This window comes from Sardina pilchardus, chromosome 18 (assembly GCF_963854185.1).
Source record: "Sardina pilchardus chromosome 18, fSarPil1.1, whole genome shotgun sequence".
In the NCBI taxonomy this organism is placed as follows: Eukaryota; Metazoa; Chordata; class Actinopteri; order Clupeiformes; family Clupeidae; genus Sardina; species Sardina pilchardus.
Window position 1 is genome coordinate 872621 of NC_085011.1, and position 13139 is coordinate 885759.

Sequence of the window (13139 nt, forward strand, 5' to 3'; positions counted from 1 at the left end):
TTTATAGTCTATCTAGGCCTATCATGGCTGTTTAGTGCATGTGTGCTGAGGAGGTCTATAGGCCTATCAAGGCTGTTTGGTACCCGCATGGATTTCCACTGCAGGTTACTGAGGACACACACACCACACTACTGAGGACACACACACCACACTACTGAGGACACACACACCACACTACTGAGGACACACACACCACACTACTGAGGACACTACTGAGGACACACACACCACACTACTGAGGACACACACACCACACTACTGAGGACACACACACCACACTACTGAGGACACACACACCACACTACTGTGGACACTACTGAGGACACACACACCACACTACTGAGGACACACACACCACACTACTGAGGACACTACTGTCAAAGAGAGAGCGGTTGAGCTCTGTGACTTGAGCTCTGTGAGTCCACAGTACGTTTCCGCTGCTTAATCAGCACACCGGCCCCGGCGTGCGGTCCATAAAAGCGAAGACTCAAGGATGGAAACGAGATTCTTTGAATGCTAAGAAAGCAGTGTTCGATCAATACTTATACTATATATACACACACACACACACACACACACAGCCTACATGAACAAAGAAGAGAGTAAAATAAATTCCAGAATACACACCATGCAGGTATCTATCTGAGCCTGAATACACTTCCATAGGAGCACCACTACACACACACACACACACACAGCAATAGCATCAAGTCAATCAAACATGATTCGCCGTGAGTTTGACATTTGGCTAGAGTACTGTCACTACTGGTGGCATAAGCTAGCACCTGGAGCCTACAAAGGTTGCACAGGTAGTCCAACTCCAGAATGGCTCCCAGTGCAGTCTCAAGAGCATGGAGGAGATATATATATACAGTGAGGAGAAAATGTATTTGATACCATGCTAAAGTTGCCTAAAAAGAGGAATATAAAATCGTCATTTGACAATTGATCTTCATGTCTTAATTCAAAAATTGAGTAAAAATAAAACCGCTAAGTACGCCAATTTTCTTTGTGATGGAAGAATGTTTCGTAAATAAATAAATGTTCTTCCTAAATGCTAGGGGGAAGTAAGTATTTGACCCCCAATGTAACCCTATGGGAATTCAACACATAGGGTTAACATAGGGGCGGGCAGATTTTTATTTTTTAAGGCCAGCTATTTTATGGATTCAGGATATTATGCATCCTGATAAAGTTCCCTTGGCCGTTGGAATTAAGATAGCCCCACATCATTACATACCCTTTACCATAGCTAGAGATTGGCATGGTGCTTTTTCCAGTAGGCCTATTAGCCTGTTTGATGCTCATTGAGCTCAATGCAAATCAAACAGGCTAATAGGCCTACTGGAAAAAGCACCATGCCAATCTCTAGCTATGGTGAAGGGTATGTGATGATGTGGGGCTATTTTAATTTCAAAGGCCAAGGGAAATTTATCGGGATGCATAATATCCTAGATCCATGAAATAGCTGGCCTTTAAAAATAAAAATCTGCCTGCCCCTATGTTAACCCTATGTGTTAAATTCCCATAGGGTTACATAGGGGGTCAAATACTTCCTTCCCCTAGCATTTAAGGAAAACATTTATCTATTTACGATACATTCTTCAATCACAAAGAAAATTGGTGTCCTTGGCGGTTTGATTTGTACTAATTTTTTGAGTTAAGGCATTAAGATCAATTGTCAAATGATGATTTTATATTCCTGTTTTAGCAGGGTATCAAATACATGTGCTCCTCACTGTATATAATATATATATATTATATATCAACTCCAGAATGGCCCCCAGTGCAGTCTCAAGAGCATGGAGGAGATATATATATATATAATATATATATATTATATATATATATATATTATATATCAACTCCAGAATGGCCCCCAGTGCAGTCTCAAGAGCATGGAGGAGATATATATATATATATAATATATATATATTATATATATATATATATATATTATATACCAACTCCAGAATGGCCCCCAGTGTAGCCTCAAGAGCATGGAGGAGCTTCCAGGAGACAGGCACTAGGTCTAGGAGAGCAGGGCAGGGTGTGTGTGTGTGTGTGTGTGTGTGAGAGAGCTGGGCGGTAGAAGGTCCTTAACCCAGCAGCAGGACCAGTACCTGCTCCTTTCTTTGTGTGTGTGTGTGTGTGTGTGTGTGTGTGCTTCGCTGTAATGATGGGTGATCATGAGAGGGTGTTTCTCTCACTGTGGTCCTTGAGAAGACATGTAATGGCTGTGTCTGTGTGTGTGCATGTGTTTGTGTGCTTCGCGAGGGTGTTTCACTGTGGTCCTTGATAAGACGTGTAATGCCTGTTTTGGGAGCACCTCACAGAGGAGCGGTTTATGTCCGTAAATAATTATTTAACGTGATCCTCAGTTTACGGTAAATCCACCTCACAGAGGAGCGGTTTATGTCCGTAAATAATTATTTAACGTGATCCTCAGTTTAAGGTAAATCCACATCACTGACACACCGTCATTATCCTTCATTATCATTCCCTTTCACTTCTATGTTCCCTTCACATGTCTTAGACACACACACACACACACTCATACAGGAGGCCAGAACACGGCTGCAGAACTGCACTTTTACTTGATTTTTTCCCGTTTCGTTGTTTTTGACACAAAGACGTGTGATTGTGGCACAAGATGGAAACTGCTGACTCGTGTCTTATCTGCTGTCTGGGTCTGTCAGACCAGAAGGACATTCTGCTGTGTCATCATTAAGCAATTCTCTGCCTGTTTCTTTTGTGCGTGAGCTGTGTGTTCCTCTGATTAAATAGGTGTGTTTCTTTTCACATTACATAATTACATTATGCTTAAAGTGACTTACAACATGCTAAACATTTTAAAGCAATTCTAAGAACAATTGTAGGGAAATGTAGAAGGCCAGAGTGCAGTAAGAGTGATAGAAAGTGACAAAAATAGTGACATTTATGAAGGTAGAGTGCACTAGGAATAAGTGTGTGTGAGTGAGCTGTGTGTTTCTTTTGTGAGTTAGGTGTGTCTCTGATTCTGTAGCTGTGTGTTTCTTTTGTGAGTGAGGCGTGTGTTTCTCTGATTCAATAGTTGTGTTTCTTTCGTGAGTGATGTGTTTATCTGATGCTGTTGTGGTGCCAGCCCTTGTGTGTGTGTGTGTGTGTGTGTGTGTGTGTGTGTGTGTGTGTGTGTGTGGTGCCAGCCCTTGTGTGTGTTGGCGCTGCAGCTCCTGCTGATGTGGGTCACATTCAGGACACGACCTCAGGCTACTGTGCTCCAGGTGATATGGCAGTCTTAGGGCATGGCCTCTCTCTCACACACACACACACACACACACACACAATAACTCAGGACATGGCCTCACACACACACATACACACAATAATAACTCAGGACATGGCCTCACACACACACATACACACACTAATAACTCAGGACATGGCCTCACACACACACACAGGATAATAACTCAGGACGTGTCCTCAGAATACCGTGCTCTGGGTGATAACTCAGTCATTAGGCATTTGATGTCATTATGGCCCAGTGCTGGACTGATGTGAACTGAACTCTCAGCAAGATGTGACTTTTATCATTTATGATGATGATCCTCAATCAGCTGTGCGCTATCTACATTTATGATGATGATCCTCAATCAGCTGTGTGTGTGTGTGTGTGTGTGTGTGTGTGTGTGTGTGTGTGTGTGTGTGTGTGTGTGTGTGTGTGTGTGTGTGTGTGTGTGTGTGTGTGTGTGTGTGTGTGTGTGTGTGCGCGCTATCTACATTTACGGTGTCCTGCAGCCATGTCCGGATCAGACGGATCCAATGAGGAACACAATAAACCAGCCGAGAAACAAACTGCACCTGCAACACACACACACACACACACACACAATAATAACTCAGGACAGGAGACGTGCGCACGGCACGCTTGAGTTTAATGGTCACGTCACGTCAGTCATGTGTCAGAACAGTGCAAAGCTGCACAGCACGATGAGAACACAAACACACAGTTGATACAGACAACAGAGTCACACTTGGTCCAACGTCCAACACTGCTTGAAGCATATGCAAAGATCAAAACAGTTTAAAACATACTCAAAGATCAAAACACTGCTTAAAGGGATATTCAAAGATCAAAACACTGCTTAAAGCATATTCAAAGATCAAAACAGTTTAAAACATACTCAAAGATCAAAACAGTTTAAAACATACTCAAAGATCAAAACACTGCTTAAAGGGATATTCAAAGATCAAAACACTGCTTAAAGCATATTCAAAGATCAAAACAGTTTAAAACATACTCAAAGATCAAAACAGTTTAAAACATACTCAAAGATCAAAACACTGCTTAAAGGGATATTCAAAGATCAAAACACTGCTTAAAGCATATGCAAAGATCAAAACAGTTTAAAACATACTCAAAGATCAAAACACTGCTTAAAGCATATGCAAAGATCAAAACAGTTTAAAACATACTCAAAGATCAAAACACTGCTTAAAGCATATGCAAAGATCGAAACAGTTTAAAACATACTCAAAGATCAAAACACTGCTTAAAGCATATCCAAAGATCAAAACAGTGGTTAAAACATGCTCAAAATAGTGCGTAAAGTGTAAGTGCTTAAAGTATACTCAAAATAGTGCTTAAAGTGTAAGTGCTGAAAGTATACTCAAAATAGTGCTTAAAGTGTAAGTGCTTAGAGCACACCCAAAGCACACATTAAAGCATTAAAGATCAAAACCATGTTACATCTTAGATGTATAAAGTTAAACAGAAACATTTTCATTTCAGTAGCCAGAGACAAACCCAGGCCTCCTGGTCCCCTGTGGTAGTGCACTTAGACATTTATAAATCACACACCGCACCTCTAAAAGAGTCCTTAATCTATAAATCACATACTGCTCCTTTAAAGGAGGCCTTCATTTATAAAATGAACAGAAACAAGCCACAGCTTTATGCATGGCCCTGCAGAACACACACACACACACACACACACACACACACACACAGCTTTATGCATGGCCCTGCAGAAGAGCTCTACACACACTCGTACACACACCTGCATCAGGGCTTTACCCTGCATTTGTTGGCCCTGAGAACTTGAAGTCCTGCTGTCAGACAAACACACACAACACACACACAACACAGAGCTATTAGGCGCATTCGACTTCATGTAGCCGTCTTAAGACGACTGCAGACGAGACTATTTCTGACATTCTGATACGTCTTTCAAACCGGAGTTGTCAGAAATAGTCAGAATGTCAGAAATAGTCTCGTCTGCAGTCGTCTTAAGACGGCTACATGAAGTCAAATGCGCCTATTTACTGGGACAGTCCAGTCAGCTCCTCTGGGCGCCAGACGCATCATGATGAGCTGGCAGACTCTCATTGGTGCGCGAGACGCGTCATGATGACCTGGCAGACTCCCATTGGTGCGTGAGACGCACTAGTGCAGTTGGCTTAACGATGAGTGCAAAGAAGAATCACATTAATATATGATGGCGAGCTGCCCAATCAGATTAGTGTATGATGGCAAGCTGACCAATGAGATTATTGTATGATAGTGAGCTGACCAATGAGGTTATTGTATGATGGCAATCTGACCAATCAGATTACTGTATTGTGTGTATTGGATAGCGAACTGCCCAATCAGATTATTGTATGATAGCAAGTTTCCCAATCAGATTAGTGTATGATAGCGAGCTGCCCAATCAGATTAGTGTATGATGGTGACCAGTGTTGCTTGTGGAGGCGTGGCAGCGGTGGTCCTCCAGTATCCCAGCATGCCGGTGGTCCTCCAGTATCCCAGCATGCCGTTGGTCAGTGGCGGCTGGGGGCGGAGCTCTTCAGATGCTCCCAGTTGTTGTAGAGCGCGTACCCCCCCGCCAGCAGCAGCCCCCCCAGCCCCCCCCGCCCCGCACTGCGCACGCCACCTGTGGACACACACACACACACACACACACACACACACACACACACACACACACACACACACACACACACACACACACACACACGTCAGAGTCAGCCCCCCCAGCCCCCCCCCGCACCGCACTGCACACGCCACCTGTGCACACACACACACACACACACACACACACACACACACACACACACACACGTTAGAGTCAGCCCCCCTTGCCCCCCCCCGCACCGCACTGCGCACGCCACCTGTGCACACACACACACACACACACACACACACACACACACACACACACACACACACACACACACGTTAGAGTCAGCCCCCCTTGCCCCCCCCCCGCACCGCACTGCGCACGCCACCTGTGCACACACACATACACACACACACACACACACACACACACACACACACACATCAGAGTCAACCCCACCTGCCCCCCATGTACTGCACTCCTTATGCCACCTTGAATTTCCCCGTGGGAATCAATAAACTATCTATCTATCCATCTATCTACCTGTGGACAACACACACACACACACACACACACACACACACACACACACACAGAGCAGCCTCACACTCACACTTAGGGGAGGCTGCCAGTTCCAGAGTTCGGATGGGGCGACTCCCATTCCAACTAAACACACACACACACGCACACACACGCACACACACACACACACACACACACACACACACACACCCCCCACAGCTCCCTCAGCATATCAGTGTGTGTATGGGGTGCCAGGCCCGTGCCCTAGCTTGAGAGGGGGTGGGGAGTGTGTGTGTGTGTGTGTATGTGTGCCCTGGCGTGAGAGGGGGTGGGGAGCGGAATGGGGGCTGATAACGGTTCCTGTGTAGCACAGCTCTGACCCCCACCCAACACTGATAAACATACGCACACACACACACACACACACACACACACACACACACACACACACACACACTCCATGAGCCTGACACATATGTACACACACACACACACACACATGAAGCCCTGATAAAGATGGCCATGAGCTCATACACACCCTCATCACCTCCTCACACTCTATGAGTGAGCCTGACAAATATGTGTGTACACACACACACACACACTGTATATATTTTTAATAGTGAGTGGCATATGACTTTTGCGTTTAGCTGGGCCTGGGCTCTGAGTGAGTTTAAGGTACTGCAACTTTATAACCCGAGGGGAGATTCGGTTGCAGGTTAACAGAGTAGGCCGCTCTCACACACACACACGCACACACACACACACACACACACACACACACACACACACACAGACGACATTATGACACGGACAGAACACAGTGACAACAGTGACAACAGTGCTGCAGACATAGAGACATGGATACCAAGTACACACAGTTATTAACAGTATCAACATTCAGGGAATAAGATGCAGAATGAAAGTCATCATAATAGACACAAGATGCTAATAAATAGTTAAATCAATACAGTCAATAAGTTAAATAAAGTATAGCCTCATAGCCAACAGTCTAAGTGTTATTTAATGTTCTGACAGCTGAGGGAACGGCTTAGTTTTGTAGACGGGCATTTAGTATCTGCGAGAGGCTCAAATTCACCATATAGTGGGTGGGATCCAGACCCAACTAGCCTCTGTAGTGTAGCTGCCGACTGTGGGTGGGATCCAGACCCAACTAGCCTCTGTAGTGTAGCTGCCTACTGTGTAGGGATTTTAACTAGCCCCTGTAGCTGCCTACTGTGTAGGGATTCTAACTAGCCCCTGTAGCTAACTAGCCCCTGTAGCTAACTAGCCTCTGTAGCTGCCGATTGTGTAGGGATTTTATCTAGCCTCTGTAGCTAACTAGCCCCTGTAGCTAACTAGCCTCTGTAGCTGCCGACTGTGTAGGGATTCTAACTAGCCTCTGTAGCTAACTAGCCCCTGTAGCTAACTAGCCTCTGTAGCTGCCGACTGTGTAGGGATTCTAACTAGCCTCTGTAGCTAACTAGCCCCTGTAGCTAACTAGCCTCTGTAGCTGCCGATTGTGTAGGGATTTTATCTAGCCTCTGTAGCTAACTAGCCCCTGTAGCTAAGTAGCCTCTGTAGCTGCCGACTGTGTAGGGATTCTAACTAGCCTCTGTAGCTAACTAGCCCCTGTAGCTAACTAGCCTCTGTAGCTGCCTACTGTGTAGGGATTTTAACTAGCCTCTGTAGCTAACTAGCCTCTGTAGTGTAGCTGCTGACTGTGTAGGGGTTCTAACTAGCCCCTGTAGCTGCCTACTGTGTAGGGATTTTAACTAGCCTCTGTAGCTGCCTACTGTGTAGGGATTCTAACTAGCCTCTCTAGCTAACTAGCCTCTGTAGCTGCCTACTGTGTAGGGATTCTAACTAGCCTCTGTAGCTAACTAACCTCTGTAGCTGCCTACTGTGTAGGGATTCTAACTAGCCTCTGTAACTAACTAGCCTCTGTAGCTGCCTACTGTGTAGGGATTCTAACTAGCCCCTGTAGCTAACTAGCCTCTGTAGCTGCCTGCTGTGTAGGAATTCTAACTAGCCCCTGTAGCTAACTAGCCTCTGTAGCTGTCTACTGTGTAGGGCTAGGCCTGTAGGGATTCTAACTAGCCTCTGTAGCTGCTGTGTAGGGATTCTAACTAGCCTCTGTAGCTGCCAACTGTGTAGGGATTCTAACTAGCCTCTGTAGCTAACTAGCCTCTGTAGCTGCCTGCTGTGTAGGAATTCTAACTAGCCCCTGTAGCTAACTAGCCTCTGTAGCTGTCTACTGTGTAGGGCTAGGCCTGTAGGGATTCTAACTAGCCTCTGTAGCTGCTGTGTAGGGATTCTAACTAGCCCCTGTAGCTGCCTACTGTGTAGGGATTTTAACTAGCCTCTGTAGCTGCCTACTGTGTAGGGATTCTAACTAGCCTCTGTAGCTAACTAGCCTCTGTAGCTGCCTACTGTGTAGGGATTCTAACTAGCCCCTGTAGCTAACTAGCCTCTGTAGCTGCCTGCTGTGTAGGAATTCTAACTAGCCCCTGTAGCTAACTAGCCTCTGTAGCTGTCTACTGTGTAGGGCTAGGCCTGTAGGGATTCTAACTAGCCTCTGTAGCTGCTGTGTAGGGATTCTAACTAGCCTCTGTAGCTGCCAACTGTGTAGGGATTCTAACTAGCCTCTGTAGCTAACTAGCCTCTGTAGCTGCCTGTTGTGTAGGGATTCTAACTAGCCTCTGTAGCTAACTAGCCTCTGTAGCTGCCTGCTGTGTAGGGATTCTAACTAGCCTCTGTAGCTAACTAGCCTCTGTAGCTGCGGTGTAGGGATTCTAACTAGCCTCTGTAGCTGCGGTGTAAGGATTCTGACTAGCCTCTGTAGCTAACTAGCCTCTGTAGCTGTCTGCTGTGTAGGGATTCTAACTAGCCTCTGTAGCTAACTAGCCTCTGTAGCTGTCTGCTGTGTAGGGATTCTAACTAGCCTCTGTAGCTAACTAGCCTCTGTAGCTGCTGTGTAGGGATTTTAACTAGCCTCTGTAGCTGCGGTGTAGGGATTCTAACTAGTGTGACGTCCCTGCTTGTATTGGTCCGTCTGTGCGCGTCTGCTGCTGTTTGTCTGTATGCTTGCAGGTACTGGCGGCGTGGGCGTGGCTAGCGCACCTGTGGGTGCTGACTGGCCGGAGCATAAAGGGCATGGCTGTACCCCTGCTGCGGAGGCTTGCGGGGCTGCTGTTTTTGGGCCTTGTCGTGATTTTGGATGGCTTAGTTTCCTTTGTCTATGTTTTCCGCATTCACGCATTTCATTCTCAGTCCATATCGCATTCACGCACTTCGCAAACACACTGATTTCTTCATATACTGACATGGATAGTTACGTTCGTTCTTTTTATTAGTTATGTAAAATAAATATAATTTGATCCTTCGCACTTGTCCTCCTTTGTTCTGGTTATGGCCTTGAGCCAAGCCGTAACACTAGCCTCTGTAGCTGCTGTGTAGGGATTCTAACTAGCCTCTGTAGCTAACTAGCCTCTGTAGCTGCCTGCTGTGTAGGGATTCTGTGTAGGTTCAGCTGTGGCTCTCTGATCAGCCTACAGTATTGTCCTGTGTATTAGCCACATTGTGTATAAGCCACAGGACAGTGTTTTATGCAAGTTTATAGAAACAAAACCATATCAACACCATATTAACTGTCCCTGTACATTACATATACCCTGTATATCTGCGGCGCCATCTTGGTTATTGCACATGATCACAGGAGAGAGGAGAGCAATCACAGGAGAGGAGAGGAGAGGAGAGGAGAGGAGAGGAGAGGAGAGGAGAGGAGAATAGAGGAGAGGAGAGGAGAGGAGAGGAGAGGAGAGGAGAGGAGAGGAGAATAGAGGAGAGGAGAGGAGAGGAGGATAGAGGAGAGGAGAGGAGAGGAGAGGAGAGGAGAGGAGGATAGAGGAGAGGAGAGGAGAGGAGAGGAGAGGAGAGGAGAGGAGAGGAGAGGAGAGGAGAGGAGGATAGAGGAGAGGAGAGGAGAGGAGAGGAGAGGAGAGAAGAGGAGAGGAGAGGAGAGGAGAGGAGAGAAGAGGAGAGGAGAGGAGAGGAGAGGAGAGCAATCACAGGAGAGGAGAGGAGAGGAGAGGAGAGGAGAGGAGAGCAATCACAGGAGAGGAGAGGAGAGGAGAGGAGAGGAGAGGAGAGGAGTGGAGAGGAGAGGAGAGGAGAGGAGAGGAGAGGAGAGCAATCACAGGAGAGGAGAGGAGAGGAGAGGAGAGGAGAGGAGAGGAGAGGAGAGCGATCACAGCGCTGAGGGAGATGGTGGAGGAGCACCTCTGATCACACTGTTCTCCAGTGACACACACACACACACACACACACACACACACATATGTACATATGTTCTCCAGTGACACACTCTTTGTGTCTTAGTAGTCAAAACATGTCACACCCAGACAACAAGACTTTTACTGACATCCAAATGCTCTAAGAGTCTTTTCTGATGTGGGGTTGAAATAGTGAGTGGCACACACACACACATATATATTTCAATAGTGGGTGGCATATGACTTGCATTTAACTGGGCCTTGGCTTGGCGTGAGTTTGAAGCTCTGAGCTGCACGTGTTGTGGGTCTGCTGTTGACACACACACACACACACACACACACACACACACACACACACACACACACACACACACACACAGTATAGTTTAATTGGTGTGAGTTTGGAGCAGCACGTGGGTATGCTGTTGACACAGCTGTGTTGAACTGTTCAAAACATCACTGATCCAAATACCAAGAACCCCAGCAGACTTTGAACTGTTTATGTGTGTGTGCGTTTATGTGTGCATCTGACTGAGAGTGTGTGAGTGTGTGTGTGTGTGTGTGTGTGTGTGTGTTTATGTGTGTGTGCGTTTATGTGTGCATCTGACTGAGAGTGTGTGAGTGTGTACATATGCATATGAGTGTGTGTGTGTGTGTGTGTGTATTTATTGGTGCGTGTGCAGGAAGGGAAGATAATATTATATTGACGGACTACAGGATGCAGTGCTATGGCTGCTGGGGTAAAGGGCACCGCCAGTGGGGGGGGGGGGGGGGGCAGGAGGGGGGGGTATGAGAGGGCAGGGGGGGGGTATGAGTGGGTAGGAGGGGGGGGGGGGGGGGGGTATGAGAGGGCAGGAGGGGGGGGGGCAGGGGGGGTATGAGAGGGCAGGAGGGGGGGGGTATGAGAGGGCAGGGGGGGGGGTATGAGAGGGCAGGAGGGGGGCAGGGGGGGGGGCACATGAGTGGGCATGTGAGGCTGTATTGAGGCTCTGTTGCCCTGGCAAGACAGGGGTCAACAGGTTCACTCCACAAATAGCCACACACACACACACACACACACACACACACACACACACACACACACACACAGGCTCTTAGGCAGAATGTAAAGACCTCTGAGAGAACATGCGTGTGAGTGTGTGTGTCTGCGTGCATATGTGTGTGTGTGTGTGTGTGTGTGAGTGTGTGTGTGGCATGGGGAGGCTCTCGTGGTCTCTAATAACTTCCCCTCTTGGAAACTACACCAAAGCATGCACTAGCAGTCACGATAGGATTAGCCAACACAACTCTCTCTCTCTCTCTCACACACTCACTCACTCACTCACTCACTCACTCACTCACTCACTCACTCACTCACTCACTCACTCACTCACTCACTCACTCACACACACACACACACAGGCTCTTAGGCAGAATGTAAAGACCTCTGAGAGAACATGCGTGAGAGTGTGTGTGTCTGCGTGCATATGTGTGTGTGTGTGTGTGTGTGTGTGAGTGTGTGTGTGGCATGGGGAGGCTCTCGTGGTCTCTAATAACTTCCCCTCTTGGAAACTACACCAAAGCATGCACTAGCAGTCACGATAGGATTAGCCAACACAACTCTCTCTCTCTCTCTCTCACACACTCACACACTCACTCACTCACTCACTCACTCACTCACTCACTCACTCACTCACTCACTCACTCACTCACTCACTCACTCACTCACACACTCACACACACACACACACACACACACACACACACACACACTCACTCACTCACTCACTCACTCACTCACTCACTCACTCACTCACTCACTCACTCACTCACTCACTCACTCACTCACTCACTCACTCACTCACTCACTCACTCACTCACTCACACACACACACACACACACACACACACACACATAGCTAGTCCATAAATATAGTCACACACCCTCCGTCTCTCTGGCCACCCTGTTACTTGAGCTCTCTGTATAGTACAACCCTGTCCTCTCTCACACACACACACACACACACACACACACACACACACACACACATACACACACACACACACACACACATAGCTCTGTATAGTACAACCCTGTCCTCTCTCACAGACACATACATCAGGCTTGTGCACAATTCCGAAGTTTAGAATTGGCCTTCAATTCATGAATTAGCCTGGGTGTTCCCATACTGCCTTGCGCGGTGATTTCTTTCAAATTTTTTCAAATACGAGAAAATTAACGTCTGGTTGCCAGACCACGTCTCATTTGAGAAGTGGTAGGCGCTAGCCAGGCTATTCATGAATTGGAATTTGAATTGAATTGGCCCCACCCCATAGGAAGTTGAATTTGAATTTGAATTGGAATGACAGGAAGTGGAATTCAATTAATGGCAATTCAAAACAATTTCAGTCACATAACAGGAAGAATGTGTTGAATCTCACATACATTCAGTTTTGGGAAGATTACTTTGGAAATGTAATC

General features: G+C 46.8%; 1 protein-coding gene across 1 annotated transcript in view; it reads right to left on the reverse strand.

The window, feature by feature from the left end:
• Positions 1–5242: 5242 nt before the first annotated feature.
• The window catches only part of timm23b (translocase of inner mitochondrial membrane 23 homolog b (yeast)), a 19657-nt gene continuing 11760 nt past the window's right edge, over positions 5243–13139 (reverse strand). The window contains exon 7 of the mRNA XM_062519886.1: positions 5243–5915. Within this exon, the coding sequence (XP_062375870.1) occupies positions 5803–5915 (113 nt within the window). The 3' untranslated portion in view covers positions 5243–5802. The remainder of the gene's footprint in view (positions 5916–13139) is intronic.